The sequence below is a fragment of the Erythrolamprus reginae genome, chromosome Z, assembly GCF_031021105.1.
Source record: "Erythrolamprus reginae isolate rEryReg1 chromosome Z, rEryReg1.hap1, whole genome shotgun sequence".
Lineage (NCBI taxonomy): Eukaryota > Metazoa > Chordata > Lepidosauria > Squamata > Dipsadidae > Erythrolamprus > Erythrolamprus reginae.
In genome coordinates this window covers 32,949,265-32,973,971 of record NC_091963.1, presented here as the reverse complement: position 1 = coordinate 32,973,971, position 24,707 = coordinate 32,949,265, and the positions used below count along the sequence as shown (strand labels likewise).

General features: G+C 38.7%; 1 protein-coding gene across 11 annotated transcripts in view; it reads right to left on the bottom strand.

Moving 5' to 3' along the window:
- The window catches only part of KIAA1217 (KIAA1217 ortholog), a 261,561-nt gene that overhangs the window by 109,719 nt on the left and 127,135 nt on the right, over positions 1-24,707 (bottom strand). For all 11 annotated transcript variants that reach the window (XM_070727205.1, XM_070727209.1, XM_070727212.1 and 8 more), the window contains 2 exons: positions 17,043-17,238; positions 2,075-2,273 (listed from right to left, as the gene is read on the bottom strand). In XM_070727205.1, coding sequence (XP_070583306.1) covers positions 2,075-2,273; positions 17,043-17,238 — 395 coding nt within the window. The remainder of the gene's footprint in view (positions 1-2,074; positions 2,274-17,042; positions 17,239-24,707) is intronic.

Genomic DNA, 24,707 nt, shown 5'->3' with positions numbered 1-24,707 from the left:
ATTCTTGTTTGCTGAATAACGGGACAAACGGACAACAACGAATCCTCACATAGCTTCAAAGATTTTCTTGCTGTGAAGATCTTGGACTCTCAATTGCCCTCCCAAAATCATGTGCTGTCCAGTCATTCGTATCAGATTTCGATAAAAACCTTGGGATCACTCTGGTTTGCCGCAATCTTCTGCAAAAAGCTCAGCTACCCAACTATCTCTGGGTACTGTGGAAAATGGCTCTGTCCTTGGTGTGACTTGCTATTATTAAGGAGCTCTTTGCAATTTGTCACAGATTTGGATATCATCTTGTTTGGTATGCATGCTTTTAATGTTATGCTTTTAAATCTTTTTGCTTCAGCTAATAATAAAGCTTAAAATTTTTTTAACTTAACTTTATGTTAAGATTTTAACTTAAAATTAGATTTTTACTTACTGAAATGTTCATTGTCTCTCGATCCAAAAGAACCAATTGCCTTTTGGTAAACCAGTATTTTATAATACATAGCTGAATAGGAAAAGCATCCGTGGGGGCCATTTTGTGAAAACGTCCAAGGCATAACTTCAAAGTCTGTCTTTGATTTAAGCCAAAAATATCTGGATCTCTTCAACTCATATAATATACACTTTTTTCCCCCATGCTGTGACATTTACCAAAACACTGGCCCAAGGTCATCCAGGTGGCTTCATGGGACCAAAGTTCATGGTCTCTTGGTTTCTAGTCACATGCCTTAACCACACCAAAATGGTTGCCAAACAAATGTCTTCTGATCAATAAAGAGATCAGAACTCTTTGGTGCATCATTGGTGTAGAGGTGGTATGGCAGAAGGCACCAGTTTACCTTTTAGTAAACCAGTATTTTATCACACACAGCCAACAATTGAATACAAATATCTATCCGTGGGAGCCATTTTGTTTTTCATTTAAACCTAAAATATTTTAATCTCTTCAATTTAAGCGATATACACTAGCTTCTCAAGTATTTTCATATTATGGAGGATAAATATAAATTGATATATATTTGTTAGTAATATGGAGCAACAGAATGTAACAGAACACTTCTTAGACCACTGGGATTACTATGAAGTTCAGGATAATTTTAATTTGCTACATTTCTTTTTTTAACTATTAAGCTCTATGGCCATATGACACCCTAACATGTATTTCCGAAGCTTCCTGCAAATAATGAATCCAGATTTCTGGGGAAAATAATAGATTCCTTCTACAACAAGACATCACAGTGATGGTTAATCTTTTCGGTGCTGAGTGTCCAAAGCTTGTTTGGGGCAGAGACCCAAAGACCAGCTGGCTGTTGGGGTGGTACATACCCATGCACGGTGGAGATGGGCTGGCACCCCACAGATAGGGCTCTGTGCCAATGGAGGGCCGCTCTACTTCGGGGCTACTAGTATGGTCTCTGAGACTGGGGCAGGCATGGGTACAGCCGCCGTGTATGTGTGTGCCCATCAGCGCAAAACTTTGCTTCTGTGCATGCACGGTGAAAACGCACATGCGAACAAGATTTCGGTGATTTTGCCGATATTTTTCCTTCCATGGATGCACAAATTATCGGCTAAAATTGCTGACATCCTCAAATGAGATTTCACTTCCTGAGCATGCGCAAATCTCTCAAGGGGAATGCGCGTGTGCGCATCACGAAATTTCCTACCAGGACAGAGCAATGGACCATGTAAACAGCAGCCCATCACTGGTCTGCGTGTTACTTGTGGCACGCATGCCATAGGCTCACCGTCACAGAGATGTCAAATAGAAAAGAAAGAGGAAAACGAGGTACAGGTACAGACAATGTCTCCAAAGATGTCTTTCTAGACGTTTTAGCTCTGGACCTATCCATCACAGGAATATCACTTCAAAAAATAATTCTGGGCAGACTTGAGAAAATATGGCAGTATTGAATGATTTAATGGTTTAATTTTTACCGTTTCAAAACTTCTTTCTGTTTTTAAAAGAAACCTGGGGGCAGGACAAATCATCTGGAAATACTATGTGCATATTGGTACTTCTGGGCAACATACTGCCGATCTTTACAAAGAAACCTACCTCAAGCTATAGAATTTCACTTACCTCACATCGCTTAATTCATAATAGATGTTTCTGCTCTCATCCTTGATATATATTGCCACACTGGGAGATTCCAACATTTTCATTGTCAGTTGTTGTGGGAAGGCACTTACAAAAAGGGCACGAATAGTATCTGTGCTTGTAATCTCATTGGGCATCCTTAGCTGTTTAGTTTCATCTCCATACTGCAGATATAAAACTCCTAGAACAAAAAAGAAAACAATAAGAAATTACCACAAACAAAGCAGAGTTTACTAGGCACACATATTCTCTTCAACTCCAAACTGGGGGGGGGGGGGGGGGAGAATTCCCTGGGTTATTGATTATATTGTGTCAAATCATACTAACATTATATTGTCCTATACACCATTACAATAGTTTTACTACAAGTTTCAAGACACACTACTTGCTGCAAGTTTAACAATTTGATAAAGAAGTTTTTACACGGTGTAAACCAATATATTTGCCCAATTTGCATTTTATAAGTAATGGATGAGATGGTGCCATTTATATCTCAATCCTGAGGATCACAGGCAAAACTATCAATATGCAGATAATCCTCTACTTACAACAGTTCATTTAGTAAGCATTTAAAGTTATAACAGCACTGAAAAAAGTGACTTGTGACCATTTTTGGTGTGATTGGACTGTGTATTACATTAAGGTTTTCAGTTGTATTTTAAATTATTAGATTTGTGCTACATGCTTATGTTTGTATTTATTCTGTGAGCCGCCCTGAGTCTTTGGAGAGGGGCAGCATACAAATCTAAATAATAATAATAATAATAATAATAATAATAATAATAATAATAATAATAATTCACTGCACGAATCCCAGCGACCAGTTAGGTCCCACAGAGTTGGCCTTCTCCGGGTCCTGTCAACTAAACAATGTCATTTGGCGGGACCCAGGGGAAGAGCCTTCTCTGTGGCGGCCCCGGCCCTTTGGAACCAACTCCCCCCAGAGATTAGAATTGCCCCCACCCTCCTTGCCTTTCGTAAGCTTCTTAAAACCCACTGAGATATTCTTTCCCTCTAGGCCTTACAATTTACGCATGGTATGTTTGTATGTATGTTTGGTTTTATAATAAGGGTTTTTTTAGTTGTTTAGTATTTAGTGTTACATGCTGTTTTTTGTCACTGTTGTTAGCCGCTCCGAGTCTGCGGAGAGGGGCAGCATACAAATCCAATTAAATAAATAAATGAATGAATGAATGAATAAATAAAATAATAATAAAATATTTTTTTATACTTGCAATCTTTGTAGCATCCTTATGGTCATGTGATCCAAATGTGGATGCTTGGCAACTTGCACATATTTATAAAGCATTATCCTATTGGTCACATTATCACTTTTTGTGATTTTTCTGACCAGCACAATCAATGGGGAAGCCAGATTCACTTAACAACTGTTAAGTTACTTATTTAACAGGTTCTAACAATAATTTTGGGCTCAGTTGTGGTCATAAGAGCCAAGGTGGCGCAGCAGGTAGAGTGCAGTACTGCAGGCCACTAAAGCTGACTAGATCTGTAGGTGAGCGGTTCAAATCTCATCACCGGCTCAAGGTTGACTTAGCTTTCCATCCTTCCGATGTGGGTAAAATGAGGACCCGGATTGTGGGGGCAATATGCTGACTCTGTTAAAAAAGTGCTATTGATAACATGTTGTGAGCCGCCCTGAGTCTAAGGAGAAGGGCAGCATAAAAATCGAATAACATAAATAAATAAGTGGAGGACTACTTGTATTGACACAAAGGATCTGGAGGCTGTTCAGGCTGGGCGAGGTGGAACAGACTTCGACTGAATGGCTATGTGTGCAGGTGCGTGCACACCCATGCGCACATCCCCCCACACAACCCCCACCACCACCACCAAGTGATAAAGATGATGCCATCCCTCTTTGGGTTATAGTAAATTTTTATGGATTGTTTTTATGTATTGATTGGATTGATTTTACTATTGTCTCTTATATATGTTGTGAGCCACCCGAGTCCTCGGAGAGGGGTGGCATATAAATCCAATTAAGTAAGTAAGTAAGTAAGTAAGTAAGTAAGTAAGTAAGTAAGTAAGCAAGCAAGCAAGCAAGCAAGCAAGCAAGCAAGCAAGCAAGCAAGCAAGCAAGCAAGCAAGCAAGCAAGCAAGCAAGCAAGCAAGCAAGCAAGCAAGCAAGCAAGCAAGCAAGCAAGTAAACAAACAAACAAACATAGAAAATATTGAAAACCAGGCTTTAATCCCAGATCTGGGGTTAATTTTATTTTATTTATTTATTAGATTTGTATGCCACCCCTCTCCGTAGACTCGGGGCGACTCATGTTAATGTTTATAATTAAGGTTCCTGTTTTGTTTTGTTGATTTTATAGTTTAGATCAGGAGTAGGCAAAGTTGGCTCTTCTATGACATATGAACTTCAACTCCCAGAATTCCCGGGCTAGTATGATTGGCTCAAGAATTCTGGGAGTTGAAGTCCGCAAGTCATAGAAGAGCCAACTTTGCCTGCACCCGTGGTTTAGATCATTTTAATCTGAGCTCTCTGCTTTAATGCTTTAATTTCCCCAAGTCCAATATATAATATCTTACCTGCACAAACAATTAAACAGAGAGCAGTACGGAAGTGAGGAAAATATAGCTTCATGCCATAATTTGCTGAAAGGCAAACTGACAGACTTGTCTATAGACAAATATCTGCATATCCAAAGATAACACAGCATCCTTTATACAGGACACAGATCTTTGGAGAAAAGCAGAATATAATGATTAAAACGTCCTGTAAAGTTGGATGAATTCCTTCACAGGCAGCAATTATTCTTGCCATCCTCAGCATTAACTTTTCCAGGGACAATTTCAGAACTGTTCTTGAGGTCACTTTCATGATCTTTGTGGTAGCTCTAATCTAAACCTTAAGCATTATTTTCCATTAGTTGTTCTCACCTAATTATAAGTAGTTCATACAGTCTAAGGCAAGACAAGAAACAGAAATCTATAATATTTTTGTCTTCACATACTCTTTTAGCACTATCCTCTGTATTTATGGGTTTTTAAAAAATCCCTGCAAGTCAATTCAAAATTATGACAACATATTTTTATCTGTAATAAAGATATATATATGTTCCCTGTAATCTTCAATGGGTCTGAAATTAAACACATATTTAAACTGAAGTAACCATCCTATACAAATAAGTGGGGTTGGGGGTAAAGAAAGTAACAATTGCATCTTACCTATATAACCCCTACTACACTAAGTCAATCTTATCCAGAGGGGGTTTCATCAGGTTCTGACCAGCCCTGGAGAATCAGTAGCAGAAATTTTGAGTAGTTCGGCGAACTGGTAAATACCACCTTTGCCTGGCCCTGCCCTCATCTATTACCTGCCTCCTGAATCCCAGCTGATCAGGAGGAAATGGGGATTTTGCCATACCCTTCCCCTAGAGTGGTGAGGGAAGTATCCTTCCCTTCATCATGTGACGTTCCCGGCGCTGTTGCTACTGGAAGGGAAGCCGCCGCTGTTGCGGCCACAGGGAAGGAGAAAGTTTTTGAAACTGCTTACAGGTAATAAGAGGAAGGAATGAGGAAAGGAGCCCCCAAAAGCTGCCAAGATTGCAGCAGCCCCCACCCTTCCTGCAGCTTAGAGCTCTTAGAGAGCTCCTCAGCCCCCTGAAGCTGCCGGGATTACATTTCGGATAATGAACAAAATTTTCTCTGGCTGTTCGGTATCTGAATTTTTGTTCAGATACCGAAGCAAATTTTTGCCGAAAATTTTGTTCGTTATCCGAAATGTACGAGAAAAGGAAGCGTTCGAGTACCGAGGTACCACTGTATTTGCTTTTACATTGATTCCTATGGGAAAAATTGCTTCTACTTACAAATTTTGTACTTAAGAATCTGGTCACGGAATGAATTAAGTTCTTAAGTAGAGGTACCACTGTACCTGATGTAGCAATCACTTTAATTCAGCCAGGGCATTATAACTGCCTTTTTATACAGGAGCTTCTGGGTACATTGGCGAACAATGTTCATTAACATTGCTTGCACGATGTATGTTTACTGAGGAAGTAGTGCCAAACAGTATTTTAGCTCTGTTGCCTTTTTTTCAGGTGCATTTTCAAGATATCTGCTTATACACAATGGAAGAACAGATTAAAGGGACAGACAAATGTGATTACACAGGTTTATTTGAGACTGTGTACATTTCATTCTTTCCCTGAGGACACATTTCCCAAAATAAAAACATAAACATAATCAATGGTGCATAAACCATTTTTAAAAATCAGTAGCACCAGTCTAAATATTCATTGAGTCAGAAGAAGTATTTCTATCCTGCAAAACATTTGCTCGAAGATAAGGTATATTACATTTTAAATCCTTTTCATGTATAGAAGGCGGCACAGGTTTATGAAAAAAAAACTAAAGAAGAAAAATGTGGTCACATTTGCGCTAGGTAGTTTCCTGGGAGTCTTTTGTTTCAAAACAGTAATTAAAGTTCATTGTTTGGGCCTGTTTTATTGAAGGCCTGCCAGTGTTGGCTTTAAATATAATTAACTAGGACTTTCATGCATCAAGAAGTCAACAGAAAGGACAGATGTGACATAGCAGAAGCTGCTTGTATTAAAACTCAATGGAAGAAAATGAGACCACTGTGGTAGCAATGGGGCAAAGATATGAATTTATAAGATCAGCCAATAAGTATATGGATCATGGATAACAGTGATATTAAATCACTGCGTAATGAATTAAATGCTCCAAAATTTATTTCCGATACTATGGTATGGCCAGCCCAAATCTTTGCATCTTCCATAAATGTTGTGATTCAGCCTGAGGCTCCTCAGGGACCGGCTGGAGCTCTGCCGGATCCATGCTGGAGGGGGAGGACCAGGCAGACGGGGGAGAGGAACGTCAGGAAGAGGAGGAGGGAGAGCAGCCTGAGACTCCGGGGGGGGGGGGGCTCTCCCCAGCTAGTAGCCTGGATTCATTGGATGAAGACGCATAGGCTATAATAGACATGAGGTAGCGACGTGCAGCTCAAAGACGGGGCCAATTAGGAAGGTATTTCCATCCCTGAATTGGCAACAGCTGGGTTTGGGTGTGGTTCTCCTCAGCTTGGTTGAAAAGGCAGGCCCGCCCTTACAGTCTTGTGGAGAGTTATCAACTGGGAGTCCTGTGACCTTGCTTCGATTCTTGGCGTCTCTGATCTTGGCTTGTGGCTTAGAAGTCTGGAAGACTTGGGGGAGGTGTGGGTTTTATTATCTCCAGCGTTGTTTTTGCCAGCAAGAATCCTGTTTTATTGCCTGGCCTTCGTGAAACCTCTGTGAAGCTTCATAGTGTTCCTGTCTGTAAGAACAGTTTTTGTTACCTGTGTTTGCTTTCAATTATATAAACTGCCTTTGCTTTTTACCAGTGTGTCTGAATACTCTTTTTGGTTGGTATTGGCATCTGGGGGGACCCAGACAGAACACATAAATACATAACTTCAACTCCCCACCTAGCTTAGCATGGATGTTGCTGAGAATTCTGGAAATTGTGATACTTGAAACATCAAGAGATTATTATAATCTTACAAAAATAAAATAAAGTAAATAGGAATAATGATCTCCCCCAAAATTTGAGTCTTGGTAGTGGGGTCCTACAGCTACCTCTATTATGCTCCTTATTTATTTTGTCAAGTATGTATTTGATAATATATATAAATATAACATTATATGAATATATAAAATGAGTACAAATAAAAGGGAACATTTGGACAGGGACGGTAGGCACGCTGGTACACTTATGCATGCCCCTTACAGACTTCTCAGGAATGGGGTGAGGTCAACAGTAGACAGTTTAAGGTTAACATTTTGGTGATTTGGGAATGAAACCACAGAGTCAGGTAATAAATTCCAGGCATTGACCAGTCTATGGCTGTGGTCATATTTTCTGCAATTGAGTTTAGAGTGGTTAACTTTGAGTTTGTATCTGTTATGTGCTCCTGTATTGTTGTGGTTGAAGTTAAAGTAGTCATTGACAGGTAGGACGTTATAACAAATAATTTTATGAATTATGCTTAGGTCATGTCGAAGGCGTACTAGAACAGAGATGTTAACTTGATAACGTCACATGAAATATCATGACAGTTTTTGCCTTTGTTGAGCTGGTGTGGGCGTGACCTGTATGTGATTTATTAGATTTGTATGATTTGATTTATTAGATTTGTATGCCGCCCCTCTCCAAAGACTCGGGGCGGCATACAAATGTGATGCATTCGGCCCATGGGCTACTAGTACCAGACCCCTGTGCTAGATTCCCCTCCCCCAATAGATATGCTCTTGGCTCTATGAGATAAATTTCCTCATTTCTGGTATTTAATATTAATAACACCCCCATCTCCCACCCCCGCCCTCCTATCTGGACCGGGAGTCACTGCTCACAGTCACTCATGCCCTCATCACCTCGAGGTTCGACTACTGTAATGCTCTCTACATGGGGCTACCTTTGAAAAGTGTTCGGAAACTTCAGATCGTGCAGAATGCAGCTGCGAGAGCAGTCATGGGCTTACCTACGTATGCCCATGTTTCTCCATCACTCCGCAGTCTGCATTGGCTGCCGATCAATTTCCGGTCACAATTCAAAGTGTTGGTTATGACCTTTAAAGCCCTTCATGGCACTGGACCAGAATATCTCCGAGACCGCCTACTGCCGCACGAATCCCAGCGACCGATTAGGTCCCACAGAGTGGGCCTTCTCCGGGTCCCGTCAACTAAACAATGTCGGTTGGCGGGCCCCAGGGGAAGAGCCTTCTCTGTGGCGGCACCGGCCCTATGGAACCAACTCCCCCCAGAGATTAGGATTGCCCCTACTCTTCCTGCCTTCCGTAAACTCCTTAAAACCCACCTTTGTCGTCAGGCATGGGGGAATTGAAACATCTCCCCCTGGGCATGTTTAATTTATATATGGTATGCGTGTGTGTATGTCTGTTAGTATATGGGGTCTTTTAAATCTTTAAACATTTTAAAAACTGTTGGATTATTTATGATTTGTTGTTACATGTTGTGAGCCGCCCCGAGTCTTCGGAGAGGGGCGGCATACAAATCGAATAAATAATAATAATAATAATAATAATAATAATAATAATAATAATAATAATAATAAATCCTACTTATATGTTCCACATATCTAAGAGTCACTTTGGAAATATTTTGTTCAATTTATTGACTTGTTCAAATTGCTTTTGGGAATATACAATAATGTTGACATCTTCCACACAGAAATAATAAAATCAACAATTTTAGGTTGAAAAAAACCACCTTTTAAATCATTATAGAAAAGAAAAGATGAGCAAAGCAGACAAAATTTAGATTAAATTTTGAAATCTACTCAAAAGATTAAGTGTTGTGTCAATTTTATCCAGATATATATCTCTAGCTGGTAACCAGGTGTGTTAACAATAAACTTTTTTCCATCTCAGAAGAATTTGATTCCTCGTTTGAGTTGCTGTTCAAAGTGAAAAGGAACACCATTCAAGACTTTGTGCGATAAGCAAAAGTATTGATGATGGACAGAACAGATGCCTGTCACGTGGGCTGGAATCAGCGTTATCTACTCTGGTTACAAAGCCAAAGTTCTTGGAATGACATTGCTTTATAAGCCAAATTCATGAACTGCCATTTCAGGTGTTTTTGTGTAATCTTAATATAGGCATACAATAGCACAAGTATTTAGTCTTAGATGTTGCATTATGAGTAGATATTTTTTTAAAAAAAATTTAATCCAAGATACTTAGAGAAAAAAAATCAAAAATACTGTGTTAATAAAAAGTAGAGACAAATACTGTTTATGTATAAATTTGCCATACAAGTTAAGTAAAGTCAATGGTGTTGAATAGTAGCATGAGGTATAAAGGAACAATAGTTGTTCAAAGCAGTCATCTGGCACTGAAATATTTGCATTAAAATATTTATTTATTTATTTATTTATTAGATTTGTATGCCGCCCCTCTCCGTAGACTCGGGGCAGCTACTGTGATATAAATTACTGTGATATCTTACTCCATTTATGTACAGTCACTAAACAAAACCTATTGGTAAGAGCATTGAACTACAAACAGATTATAAGCCATCAAGAGACATTGGCTGAGATGGGTGGCTATAAAAATTGAATAAATGAATGAAAGAATATACGGTAAATATAAATGAATGAATAACACAAATAAGAAATTTAATTTTTATTGCTAATTATTGTATTAATAAAGGTTTTACCATACCAATATCTATAATTGGATAGAAAAGAGAGATTCATTAATTCATTTTGTATGGCTACCCCTCTCACATAACACTTTGGGTAGCTAATATCAGATTAAAATAATTAAAATTTAAAATACCCAAAACAGCAGTTTAAACAATGACAACACTCTTTCATTCAAACTAATACCTGTAAAGCAATGAAGGGCTGCAAAAAAAAAATCCTTACCACACTGTGGGTGTGGCTTATTATAGGGGCGTGATTTGATGGTCATGTGACCAGGTAGGAGTAGCTTGCTGGCCATGTGACCAGGTGGAAGTGGCTTGACAATCATGTGACCGACTGGGTAGGAGTGGCTTACTGACCAAGATAAGTTTTCAAATAGATTCTTGGACTCTTTTTCAGTTGATTAAGTCACATTGTTTGAATAGCCACAAAAAGGACAAATGATAGACAGCATTATTTGTTGAGAAGCACAGTAACATTTTAAGGTTTTGTACTGAACCTACAAGGTTCAGTAGGATAACAGATTATGCAAGTAGCTCAATTTTCTTTAACTGCTATAAAAGTTCAGTTCTAGATAATGATTAAAATGATTAAAACATACTATTTAATTATTTCCTATTTTAAAAGTAATTAAGGATCATACTAAGGTACTAGAGAAGGAAGGACAATAAAAACCCTATTAAGTATTCGCTAAATAGTGCATAAACCTACTACACCCAATGCGTCGTCCCCCCACCTGTGGGGGCAGCAGCCCATTACTGCTTTAAAGGCAGCTCACCCATCATCTTGCTACAAAACCGAAGGAAAAGTCAACATTGTCAACGTATTGCAAAAGGCCAACTGCGTTTGGACTATCCTAATGGCCCCAATAGGACTGGCTATTACATAGCAGAAGAGCCACAATAAAGAAGGAACATCCTCTGCGTCCCACCAGATGACATTGTTTAGTAGAAAAGGCCCAGGGCACGTCCATTCTCTTGGGGGGGGGGTCTGCCAGACAGTCAAAAATAATCAGTAATGGATAGTCCAGAAAATAACTAGTTCTATATCAGAAAATACTTGCACCTGAAAATTGACTGGAAGCCGATTAACTAAAGAAAAGTAGTGTTACAATGAATTAGAATGGTCTGCATGTAATTATTTATGCCACTGGGTTCTGAACTTCTGAAAGGTCTTAAAGGGCATGTCAAAGTAGAATTCATTGTAGAAATTAAGCAGGAATTGACTCAAGGTATGAGTAACCTTCAGCAAAAAATTTCTCTATCTAGGAACTGTTCTGGTTTCTGGTAGAAATTTAGCCATTACAAATAACTCTTATTACTGTAAATGCATCATTTCATGAATAAAGAAACTCCATTTATTTCTCTGCTCTCCTGTAATTCAAACACATTCCATACAGCACTCAGTCTGTTATCTCTCTTAGCTGCATTTCTCACATTCCTCCTCCTGCTTCACTTAAACAAGATTTATTTTCCTAACCACATAACTTTGAAAAACAGCAGCAGTGACTGATAACAATACAAAATACTTTGGCTCACTTTAGCGTGGCAAAAACATATCCATTTTCCTTTCAGCAACGTTGAAACTCCACCCTTCTTCTCCACTGACCCCCTGACATGCCAAATACATCACTACAATATTTAACCCATTCCTCTCCTTAATATCTTCTTCCAGACCTCTGTTCTCTACGCTTTTGGGCCCTTCTGAATTTAGGGTTAACCCAGCAAGCGTCTGATTCTCCCTCACTAGATCCTGAACTCATAGCCCCATCCTGTGGCTGGCCTCCCACCTGTTCTACTACCTGTAAACCCCCCGCACTAATTCATAAATACTATCTGAATCCGAGTCCTCAATATCTTCATCATCCCCCAACTGATCAGGTGTATGTACAACAGGAACAAAGGCAATTGGAGCATAAGATAGATTTGTGCAAAGACTTTCCTGACCACACTTGCTTCTTGAGCAGAAGTTAAGAGTCCAGGAACACACACCCCTCATAAAAAAGCTGATGGCGTCTAGATTGTGCAACAGTTCTGTCCAGAGAAGAGTTACTCTATCTACAATTAATGGTGCAGTAATCCACAGAGGTGGGGGTGCTCTCAAATCCAAACCACTTGATCATGCTAGAGTTAAGCTGAAATCAGTGCTCCCATTCTCCAGATATCATAGCTTCCATGATCTCTAGAAAGGTCAGTATAATGGTGGTTTGTCCAGCACAGTCCCCATTAATCTCTCAAAGGCTTTGATGCCAAAAATACCCTTGTGGACAAGAGAATTGACAGTACAGGCATGATGATGTGCTGGTTCTCCTTTCTCTGAGAATAATTCCATTGGATATTATGAAAGAAGGTCTCAGTGGAGATGGAGAAAGAACCTTAACACCATCACTTGATTTGTTAGAGATAATATGAGTATTATCAGCATGTTGATGATACTTAACCCCATGGCCCCAAATAATCTAATCCAGTACAGTGTTCCCTCGATTTTCACGGGGGATGCATTCCGAGACCGCCCGCGAAAGTTGAATTTCCACGAAGTAGAGATGCGGAAGTAAATACACTATTTTTGGCTATGAACAGTATCACAAGCCTTCCCTTAACACTTTAAACCCCTGAATTGCAATTTTCCATTCCCTTAGCAACCATTCAGATTATTACTCACCATGTTTATTTATTAAAGTTTATTAAAAAAAAAAATTATTAAAGGCACACGAAAGTTTGGCGATGACATATGATGTCATCAGGTGGGGAAAAACGTGGTATAGGGAAAAACCCTGCAAAGTATTTTTTAATTAATATTTTTGAAAAACCGTGGTATAGACTTTCCACGAAGTTCGAACCCGCGTAAATCAAGGGAACAGTGTACTATGTAGAACAGAGATCCCCAAATTTGGAAGCTTTAAGACTTGTGGATTTCAACTTCCAGAATTTGAGGTTAAACCTCTGATGTAGAAATTTAAAAAGACTTGGGACAGAATTGAGACCTCTCTACATGGGGCTACCTTTGAAAAGTGTTCGGAAACTTCAGATCGTGCAGAATGCAGCTGCGAGAGCAATTATGGGCTTCTCCAAGTATGCCCATATCACTCCAACACTCCGCAGTCTGCATTGGCTGCCGATCAGTTTCCGGTCACAATTCAAAGTGTTGGTTATGACCTATAAAGCCCTTCATGGCACCAGACCAGAATATCTTCGGGACCGCCTCCTGCCGCACGAATCCCAGCGACCGGTTAGGTCCCACAGAGTTGGCCTTCTCCGGGTCCCGTCGACTAAACAATGTCGTCTGGCGGGACCCAGGGGAAGAGCCTTCTCTGTGGGGGGCCCGACCCTCTGGAACCAGCTCCTCCCTGAGATTAGGATTGCCCCCACCCTCCCTGCCTTTCGTAAACTCCTTAAGACCCACCTTTGCCATCAGGCATGGGGGAACTAAAACACCTCCCCCTTGCCCATGTTGTTTTGTTGATTGATTGACTGTGTGCCTGTTTTTTATATATACTGTTTTTATGAGATTATTAATTTAAATTGTAACTAGATGGGTGGGCATTGGATTTGGTATTATGTACTGTACTGTTTTTTATTATTTATTTATTTTATTTATTTATTACTTAGATTTGTATGCCGCCCCTCTCCCCTATTATTGTTGTGAGCCGCCCCGAGTTTGCGGAGAGGGGCGGCATATAAATCCAATAAACCTAAACCTAAACCTCTTCTCTCACAATATCAAGTATCAATATCAAATTATCCTGAGAAGGAGACGAACCAGAGCAACATCATGCCTATACTTTCAATCTTCTGTCCACAGAAATATTTTTTATGATTAATGGCATCAAAGCCATTGTGAGATTAATGGAGGCTGAGCTGGACAAACCATCATTTTACTGATCTCAACAGAGATCATCAATAAATGCAGTCAGTGCTACCTCATTATTACATCCAATTGTGAAACCAAGAGTCCAATTAATTTATTTACTACAAATTCAGGATGCTCTGAAAATGTAACTTTTTAAACAAAAATAACCTTCTGTATATCATGAAGCAACAATGTTGTCAAGGTAGATTTAGAGCAATTATGGAAGAAGCTATTGAAAAGAATTGGCAAGAAAGCTCAAAATACATCAGACAACGGAGGAACCAGATCATCCCGATCTCACGGAAAATCCCTTCTTGCCCGCTGGTCCCTCCGTTGTCTTTTGCCCCATGATCTCACGGAAAATCCCTTCTTGCCCGCCGCTTCCTCTGCTGGCCACTCTTTTTTTTAAGCCTTAAAGTTTTGGATTTTCCTAATGGGTTTGCACACATTATTCAATTTTACATTGATTCCTATGGAATAAATTGCTTTTACTTACAAACGTTTCTACTTACGAACCTGGTCATGGAACAAATTAAGTTTGTAAGTAGAGGTACCACTGTATACAAGAAGGTGTGAGGTCATATCAGATAACTAATTCCAAATTTGCAAACTGTGCTTTCAGTAGTGTATCCTTCAATTTGGAATCCTTCAGATATATTAAGACACCCGGCAATCACAATTCCCAGCTAGTCCAACACATCAGAAGGGTCCCCGGCATGAAATGACTAATGTAATAACTAAAGTTAGTAAAGTGCATTAATTACTTCAAAATATATGGAAGGACAGCCTTTTTTATTCTTAGTCTGGCTTCGCTTTGGAAAAGACCAGTTAAGTGTTTGAATTACAATTTTTCTAGACTGTTTAAGAAAGTCTGTTATATCAGATATCAAAGCGGCCTTGGAAAAAAATGCCCAGGATTTTTAGCATAATAAATAAACCACTACATTCACAGTTTATGAGCAACTCTGTGATTAATGACCCACACATCTAATTTTATCCTACTCTGCACATTGGGAGCTGGGATCCTGCTGGACAGGAACATCACTATGATAATAACTTTTTGCCTGCCTCAGCAATTCACTGCCTTATATAGAAAACACCCAGATTGTATATTATGACAGTGTTTTGCCTCCTTCCTGAGTAGCTAATTGTAAGGATTGATTCCACACCAATTAAATTGCAAGATGATGCGGGTTCAAAGGCAAAAGGGATATACTGATGAAGTTCCTGGCTCAATAAGTCTTGTCTAAAAGAAGAAAAGATACTTCTGTAACTCATGGGGCATGGAGCTCAGTGACCTGCATCAGAACATCTGAGAAATGTCCCTCCCTCTCTGGCAATAAATGCCTGTTCAAAATAAATTACAAATTTACTCTCTATCCTGCAACTTGAAGCAGATTTAGCCCGTATCCAAACAGCATAGAGACATTCTCACTGCAATCTATCCACAATACTTATTTTATGTTTGTAGGAAGTTCTTTATTTACAATCATAATTAGGATCAGAATTTCATTTGGTGGTTATTAAAAGAGTCAAGCCTGATTTTATGATTTTTTTTTGTGTGATGGTTGTTAAGCAAATCATTGCCGTTGTTTAGCTTTATGGAATTGTTAGAATATTCAATAATGAATGTTCAAGACAACACAGAGACATGGAATATAGCAAAGTGCAAAACAAATGTCAATCAATAAGTCTTAGACAAAACCTATTGAGGCAGGAACTATGTTTAGTTCCCAGTGGCATCTACATCTTACTTGGGTATAAATTTAACATTAAATTAATTTTGACAACCCCCCCCCCCCTCTTAATTTCATGCTATTTGGCACTATAATTCTTTCTCAACAGAAACTGAAAATTATTTGGAGATGTGCTATTCAAAATAAAATATTGGTTCATAAATGTGGCTTGGTGTAAGTCTGTTTCTCTTCTGAAGGGAAGTTATTTCGCACAATAATTCTATTTTTAAACAATTATTGGTAGTGATTCAATGTTATCAATGGTTTGAAAAATTAACAGGAAGGGGAAAAATGAATATTGCAGAGTTTTAGGAGTAAATATAAAGACATCATTAGAAGGGTAGCCAATATTTGAAGAACATCTCTCTCTCTCTCTCTCTCTCTCTTTCTCTCCATATTGTAAACTTTCACCTTTAGGGGCCATAAACATTTGCATTGCACAGGCAATTTCATCTTTAATTTTCTACTGCTTTTTTATTACATAAATTGAGTTAAATGGTAATAACATAACTGCAAAACTTGTCATAGATATATATATATATATATGTGTAAGATTCATTTTATTATAAAATAGCTTTAAGTTTCTGATTTGATGCTTTTACAATTTGCATATAAAATAAAAAATAATTTAAAGAAAAATTTACTTGTTTATGGGAAGAGCTAACTGGAAACCTGAGTTCATATAATTTAATTAAATTCAAGATTTTAACAGAGCCAAACTGTTGTGAGCCGCCCCGAGTCTCCGGAGAGGGACGGCATACAAGTCTAATAAATCATAATCATCTAGCATATACAAACTACTTCCTGTTCTGGATAATTTACTTCCAGGAAAGTCACTTCCATAATGACCAAATTGGCATATTTCTGGAAACATTTTATAACAATATTTGATTTTCCACAGAACTAATTTTGTACCTGCAGAAGATGCTCAATTGATTTTGGAAGAACGTTGTTTCTGGTCTCAGAAGAACTTTCCCTCTTGTACTGGGGTAACATTGATCAAAGTATTGGCTCAAAGATTAAAACTCCCCTGGGGTCTATTTGTTATCTGTCTCTTTTTCATTATAAATCATATATACACACTCTTGTGCCATAGAACTGTACACTCAAAGCTACTGATGAAATTGTAAAGCACAACCTTAAACAGATCCCTGTGTGGGATGCCTTACCTAGAGATCTTTCTTTTGTTTGATTTGTTGTCCTCACAACTGGAAGACTTGCTCGAGTACGGCTTCCCCTTGCAAAAGGAGACAGGGCCTCTGCTTCTGACATGACCTCCAAGGAGTCAACAGATATCTCTGACAAATATTCAGCTTGATCCCCCAAGCTGGGCTGTGGGCTTTGAGAGAGCTTTGGGCTCCTTGTCTGTAAAACAAATAAAAACAGAGAGCAAACTCTTTTTTAGTAATGTTAAAACCTTTGCCTGAGGGAAAATAATTCCCCCCACTCTCTTGAAAGATAAAATACTAGTCAAGTTGGTGAATGCGCAAGATGACTCCCTCTCTCAAGGTCTATGCTATTTATAGAGATCGTCCCAGGGTATTCCATTAAGATTTTATATTACTACTGTACACACAAATGCATGAAATTAATATTTAAAAAGCACCCTAAGGATAAAGTTTTACAAGTCAATGGGATGGCGATTCCATTTCATGGTGCTTCAACAATTGTTAGTATTGGTACAATTGTACAATTGTTAGTGAACAGAACTATATAAATATCTACAAAATAAAACGGACATGCCGTGATTTAAAGAGTTATCTCTCTAAGTGCTTTTAAATCTGCTCTCAGTAATTGATATGTGAAGATTATTTAGTAGCTCCACCACTATCTCTTACAATTCAGTAAAAGGATAAATCAGAACCAGTTTTATTTCCAGTTATGAATGTAGTTGATTACACCACTGAGCTCCATTCTATCTCCTCCCACACAGAGTTATTCATTTATTAAAATGATGAATTTCAGATCTAAAATGGACTCTGGAAGAACTTGAGGAGACCAATCTAGAAGTTATTATTTGAGGAAAGACTCCAAGACTTTCAATTTGAATGTATGTGTGTGTATTAATACATATACATACATACATACATACATACATGTTTTTATTTATTAGATTTATATACTATATTTATTCAGAATCTCAAAGCCATATATGTATCTTTTCTCCTATTCTCTCTCCCCCCCCCAATAATCCTGAGACATTAAATCAGGTCAAGAGAGGAGGACCATACAAATTTACTTAAGGTACACTCCTTGGTTAAGGACTAGAGCTTGTATCTTCCCACAATTTAATCATTGTACAAGTTGGGATAATGATTACTCAACTTGAAAAAGAACCAATAGTGGAGCATCATTTATAAGCAATATAACCAAAGAGAATAAATTAAATTAAATTTTACTCAATCGACCCAATGTTTTTGCCACCTGATTTTAAAGCATACAATTTCACATTACAAAGCACGCCATCTGTAAATGGTACAGTTTTATTCCTGGAACAAGTGGTACAGTTTTATTCCTAGAACATATAACATCCGTCAGGCATGGGGGAACTGAGACATCTCCCCTGGGCCTATACAGTTTATACATGGTATGTTTGTGTGTATGCTTGCTTTTAATAATGGGATTTTTAGTGTTTTTTAAATTATTAGATTTGTTCTTACATTGTCTTTGTTATTGTTGTGAGCCGCCCCGAGTCTACGGAAAGGGGAAGCATACAAATCTAATAAATAATAATAATAATAATAATAATAATAATAATAATAATATTGATTTAGACATTATTATTAACAACCTATAGTAAACAATGTGATCAAACCATTTCACCATTTCTTGATTTCTTATTTTCTCCAGCTTGTTCATTAAACACTCATACAGGACACAAGACAAGGTACCCTAGCAAGGAATTCCTTCTGATTTGCAGCCTCTCTTGTGCATTATCCAAGACTTTGAATTCATTCCCATTCTAAGGTTTTTTTTCTTTTTTGATTAATGTCTATATTTAAAAGATCAAGTTTGGATTTTTTTTAAAAAAAGAGAACCATAATGCTGACAACTGCCCCTTTCCCTAACATTTTGCTTTAATGGAAAGAGGTTAGCTTGCTGCACAAATAGCACAGATCAAATTATACTCCTTCAGTGACCTTGCCTGAATTAGCAACTTTTGCATTTTATTAGACTTTCATTAGGTTGCCAAAGTGCTTCAGCCTTCTTCCCGCTATCTGTTGCCAACCTGAGTCCTCGGAACATTCAGTACCTTTGAAATACTGAAAAAAGACTCCAAATCTCTAGGGACTTCCAAAATTTGCATCATTATGTTAAGTATTATTAAGAGCCTATAATGACAATATTAGCAAAATATTGTGATTTTTTAAAAAGGCCGTTTTGTGTAGAAGAAGGGTTCTATGCAGCTCCTTAAAAAAACCAAACCTCATCTCCACCCAACCCTCCAAAAAGGTCACTTAAACATGGCCAATTTTTGATTACTAGAGATTTGCTCTTAAGAGATCTGAGTATTTAAAAATAAACCAGCAGATTTCAAAAGCTGACCTCCTCACTCTCAGTCCCAATGAATGATTCAGCAGAAATTCTAGAACGCAAGTTTGCTTCTTACAATGGAGAGGCATGTTTTGAAATGTTTTATGATATTGATTACAAGTACGTAACACTATTGTGAGTGCATGTATGTTAATTCCCAAGAATGGCAAAATACTCTCCCCCTTCCCCCAAAAAAGGAAATCCAAGAAGCAATTAACCTTTAATTTCTTTCATCTCTGTAATTGAGAAGACCACATCAATAAAAAGCTCAATTATTCTATCCCAAAGGTGCTTAACCAAGAGGCACCTGGACTTTCTGATTTTTCTTTGAAGACATTTCACTTCTCATCCAAAAAGTTTCTTCAACTCTGATTGGATGGTGGGGAATGGAAGTACAGTGGTACCTCTACTTACGAACTTAATTCCTTCCATGATCAGGTAAGAAGAAGCAATTTTTCCCATAGGAATCAATGTAAAAGCAAATAATGTGTGCGATTGGGGAAACCACAGGGAAGGTGGAAGCCCTGTTTCCTCCCAGGAGATTCCTAGAGGGGCCCCATGGAGGCTTCTCCCCGCCTGTTCCGGCCCTGTTTCCTCCCAGGAGATTCCCAGAGAGATTCCACAGAAGCTTCTCCCTGCCTTTTCCTGTTACAATTTCAGAGGCTTGGGTTTGTAAGAGGTAAAAAAAATCTTGAACACCTGGTTTTTATCTAGAAAAGTTAGTAAGTAGAAGAGTTCTTAGGTAGAGGTACCGCTGTATTTATGCAGTGAAGCAGTGGCTAGAATGCAGTACTGCAGGCTACCTCTGACTGCAATTTGGCAGTTTGAATCTCACCAGGCTCAAGGTTGACTCAGCCTTCCATCCTTCCGAGGTCTGGTAAAATAAGGACCGGGATTGTTGGGGGCAATATGCTGACTCTGTAAACTGCTTAACAGCTGGGAAGCAGTATACAAGTTTAAATGCTATTGCTACTCCTTACAGACAGCTGGTGATTTGCATTCTTTTAGCAAGTTGTTAAGACCACCTGGAATTTTACCTGTGTCATCAGAGTCACCTGTGTAGTACAAATGCGTGTTTCCCAGGAGTATAAATCCTTCCCCACCATCCAATCAGAGCTGAAGAAGAAGTGTGTTGGGTGAGAAGTTAAACGTCTTCAAAGAAAAACCAGAAAGGCCAGTTGCCTCTTGGAAAAGTAACTTTGGCAGACTATGTCCTGGATGACTAAGAATCTCTATAGACCTCCATTATTTTGAATGTTATAATATTTGTCCTTGTAATCTAAACCCTTCTTACATGATAAAAAATGATTAATATCTGTACTATTTTCTCCATACTGAAAATTAACAGAATAAATAACAGGACAATAAACCTATTTATAGGATAAAGTAAATCCAGAGTTTAGTGGACTAGACTAGATAATCTCAAGGTTGAATATATGAAAAGATTCAAATATTGCTTCTGTATTACTCAAAATGAGTCTCCTGGTAGCTATATTTTAAAGCTAACATAAAATTCCAGAGATCAGATCATTGATCTCCTGAATTGTTGTAAATCTGCTTCCTCTTTTGATTAAATTTAAACTGATGAGAAAACGATTAATTTCCAGACAATTGAATATATTTGTTGTTACTTTTTAAAAAGATGTAAATATTGGAGTTGAAAAACTAATTGTACACTTACACACACAGCAGAGACACAAATTTAAGTCAGCTGTTCTTAATCACAAGCAGCTGAAATTTGCACTTCATTTGGCTGTTCTTGTTAACCCCTATTGGATACAACTGTGTTTCTGTTTTCAAGCACAATTTAGCATTCCTAATCAATTATCCTTTTCTTAACAATCCATTCCTTTGTGACTTATTTTTTTCCAAAGATAACAAGCCACAGTGGTTAAAATTAAACATTAAAAGGTTAAGCAATTTAGAGTATTTTTGAAAATACATTGGTGCATCGGTTTGTATCCAATTTGAACATATGTGATCTCAGAAACTAGGTGACATGTCATTACCTGCTCACTGTTCTTCCTAAAAAAAATCCAGCTGTGAATGGATGGATTAGAAAATAATGGCAATTAATTAATTGCCCCCCCCCAATTGTGTTCCTGCATTGTCTGCTACATTGTCCCCCTCAGACAGGGTCCGCAACGTGGGTGTCCTCCAGGACCCAAGGGTAAGTTTTGACCATCACCTTTCGGCTGTTGCCAGGGCGACCTTTGCCCAGGTTCGCTTGGTTCACCAGTTGTAGCCCTACTTGGACCAGGAGGCTCTCCGCACAGTCACACAGGTCCTTATCACCTCCCCTCTTGATTATTGCAATGCGCTCTACATGGGGCTACCCTTGAAAAGTGTTTGGAGACTGCAAATAGTCCAGAATGCAGCTGCGAGAGTTATCATAGGTGTGCCTCGGTACACTCATATAACACCTTTGCTCTGCGAGCTGCACTGGCTTCCTATTAGTCTCTGGGTACAATTCTTGGTGTTGGTTATTACCTATAAAGCACTATGTGGCTCAGGGCCAGACTATCTACGGGACCGTCTCTTGCTGCATACCTCCCAGAGACCAATAAGAGCCCGCAGAGTTGGCCTCCTTCGGGGCCTGTCGACTAAACAATGCAGGTTGGCAGGACCATGGGGGAGGGCCTTCTCTGTGGCAGCCCCGGCTCTATGGAACCAACTACTGCCTGATGTCCATACTGCTCCCACCCTGCTGGCCTTTCATAAGGCCATGAAGACCTGGCTCTGTTGTCAGGCCTGGGGGCAATAAATTTACTTCCAACTCTTGATGGACAACTTTATGAATGGTGTGCATGTGTATGACTGTGACTGCCCTTTTTTAAACAACTTTTGATGGGGTTTTAGTTTCTGATAATGTTTGGCAGGCCCCAGGGGAAGAGCCTTCTCTGTGGCAGCTCCGGCCCTCTGGAATCAACTCCCCCCGGAGATTAGAACTGCCTTCACACTCCTTGTCTTTCGTAAATTACTCAAGACCCATCTATACCACCAGGCATGGGGGAGTTGAGACACCTTTCCCCCAGGCTTTTAAAAAATATATATTTATGTTTGGGTATGTATACGTTGTTTGCTTTTTAAAAATATGATAGGGTTTTATGTGCTTTTAAATATTAGATTTGTTTTTGCTGGAATATTGTTTTTATTATTGTTGTGAGCCGCCCCGAGTCTTCGGAGAGGGGCGGCATACAAATCTAATAAATTGAATTGAATTGAATTGAATTTATTTTTAAATATTGTTCGACTTCTTTTTTATTGCGTTGTATCTACTTATATTGTATTTTTATTATTGTTGTAAGCCACCCTGAGTCCTTCGGGATAGGGCGGCATAGAAGTTAAATAAATAAACAAACAAACAAAATTAATTAAATAAATAAATACATACATACATTGCAAGAAGTAACAATTTCAATATGATTTAAAATTGGAAATAGAAGTGTTACCCTAATTTCTGTCCTTATGGCCCACATCCCGGTGCAGACTTTCTGTGGGCATAGCAGGGGAAGGATACTGCAAAATCTCCATTTCTTTCCCATCAGAAGGAAGGCAGAGAATAGATTGGGGCTGGTGGGGAGGCAGTGAAAAGCGGTATTTGCCTATTCTCTGACCTGCTCAAAATTTCAGCTACCGGTTCTTCAGAACTGATCAGATATCCATCAAGACTTGTCACTGGTTTGTTGCACTGCATTTGTTGCATTCCTCTGTTTGTTTACTGGTTATAGTTATAGTTTATTAGATTTGTATGACACCCTTCTCCGAAGACTCAGGGTGGCTATGCTGGCTGGCCATTCTAGCATGCTAGGCCTAACAAATCCACAGACCAATAGGGTGCAGGAGGTTGTTACATGGTGTCCTAAATTTCTGTCCAAAGACGGGCTACAAGAATGGTGGAAGGTCTTAAGCATAAAATGTATCAGGAAAGACTTAATGAACTCAATCTGTATAGTCTGGAGGACAGAAGGAAAAGGGGGGACATGATCGAAACATTTAAATATGTTAAAGGGTTAAATAAGGTCCAGGAGGGAAGTGTTTTTAATAGGAAAGTGAACACAAGAACAAGGGGACACAATCTGAAGTTAGTTGGGGGAAAGATCAAAAGCAACGTGAGGAAATATTATTTCACTGAAAGAGTAGTAGATCCTTGGAACAAACTTCCAGCAGATGTGGTTGGTAAATCCACAGTAACTGAATTTAAACATGCCTGGGATAAACATATATCCATCCTAAGATAAAATACAGGAAATAGTATAAAGGCAGACTAGATGGACCATGAGGTCTTTTTCTGCCGTCAGTCTTCCATGTTTCTATGTCTTATATTTTTAAAGAGTCCATGAAGTTTGATTCAGCATAAAAGCTACTTTTCCACAATTTGCTTAACTTTGCTAGCAGTTTGTAATACTACAGAACTTTCCTAAATTTTGTTTTCCAGTCTAGGTGGCCACTCCCCCCCCCCTGTATTATATATTATACTAACTTCTTTTTGTAAGTATACATACTCTTTCTTTCAAGGAGAAAAATTACTCCCTTGAAGATTGTCACCTGTGCAAACAGAACTGATTTCAGTCTTGAGGGAAAGAAATTCAAAGTTTAGCATTTAAGTGATTTATCACATTTTTTTTCTTCTTTGCAATTTAATGGGGATTATGATGATTAGTATAGATAGAAAAATCATGAAATGAGATACAAAACCTAGGGAGAAATTGCTCTTCCATGTGGCTACATAGTATACAGCAGTGTTTTTCAACCAGTGTGCCGTGGCACATTAGTGTGCCGCAAGACATGGTCAGGTGTGCCGCGAAGCTCAGCAAGAGAGAGAAAGAGAGAGAGAGAAAGAAAGCAAGAGAGAGAGAGAAAGAAAGAGAGAGAGAGAAAGAAAGCAAGAGAGAGAGAAAGAAAGAGAGAGAGAAAGAAAGCAAGAGAGAAAGAGAGAGAGAGAGAAAGCAGGAGAGAGAGAGAAAGCAAGAGAGAGAGAAAGAAAGCAAGAGAGAAAGAGAGAGAGAGAGAGAAAGAAAGAGAGAGAGAAAGAAAGAAAGAGAGAGAGAAAGAAAGAGAGAAAGAAAGAAAGCAAGACAGAAAGAGAGAGAGAAAGCAGGAGAGAGAGAAAGCAAGAGAGAGAGAAAGAAAGCAAGAGAGAAAGAGAGAGAGAAAGAAAGAGAGAGAGAAAGAAAGCAAGAGGGAGAGAAAGAAAGAAAGAGAGAGAGAAAGAGAGAAAGAAAGAAAGCAAGAGAGAGAGAGAGAGAGAGAAAGCAGGAGAGAGAGAGAAAGAGAGAGAGAGAGAGAAACAAAGAGAG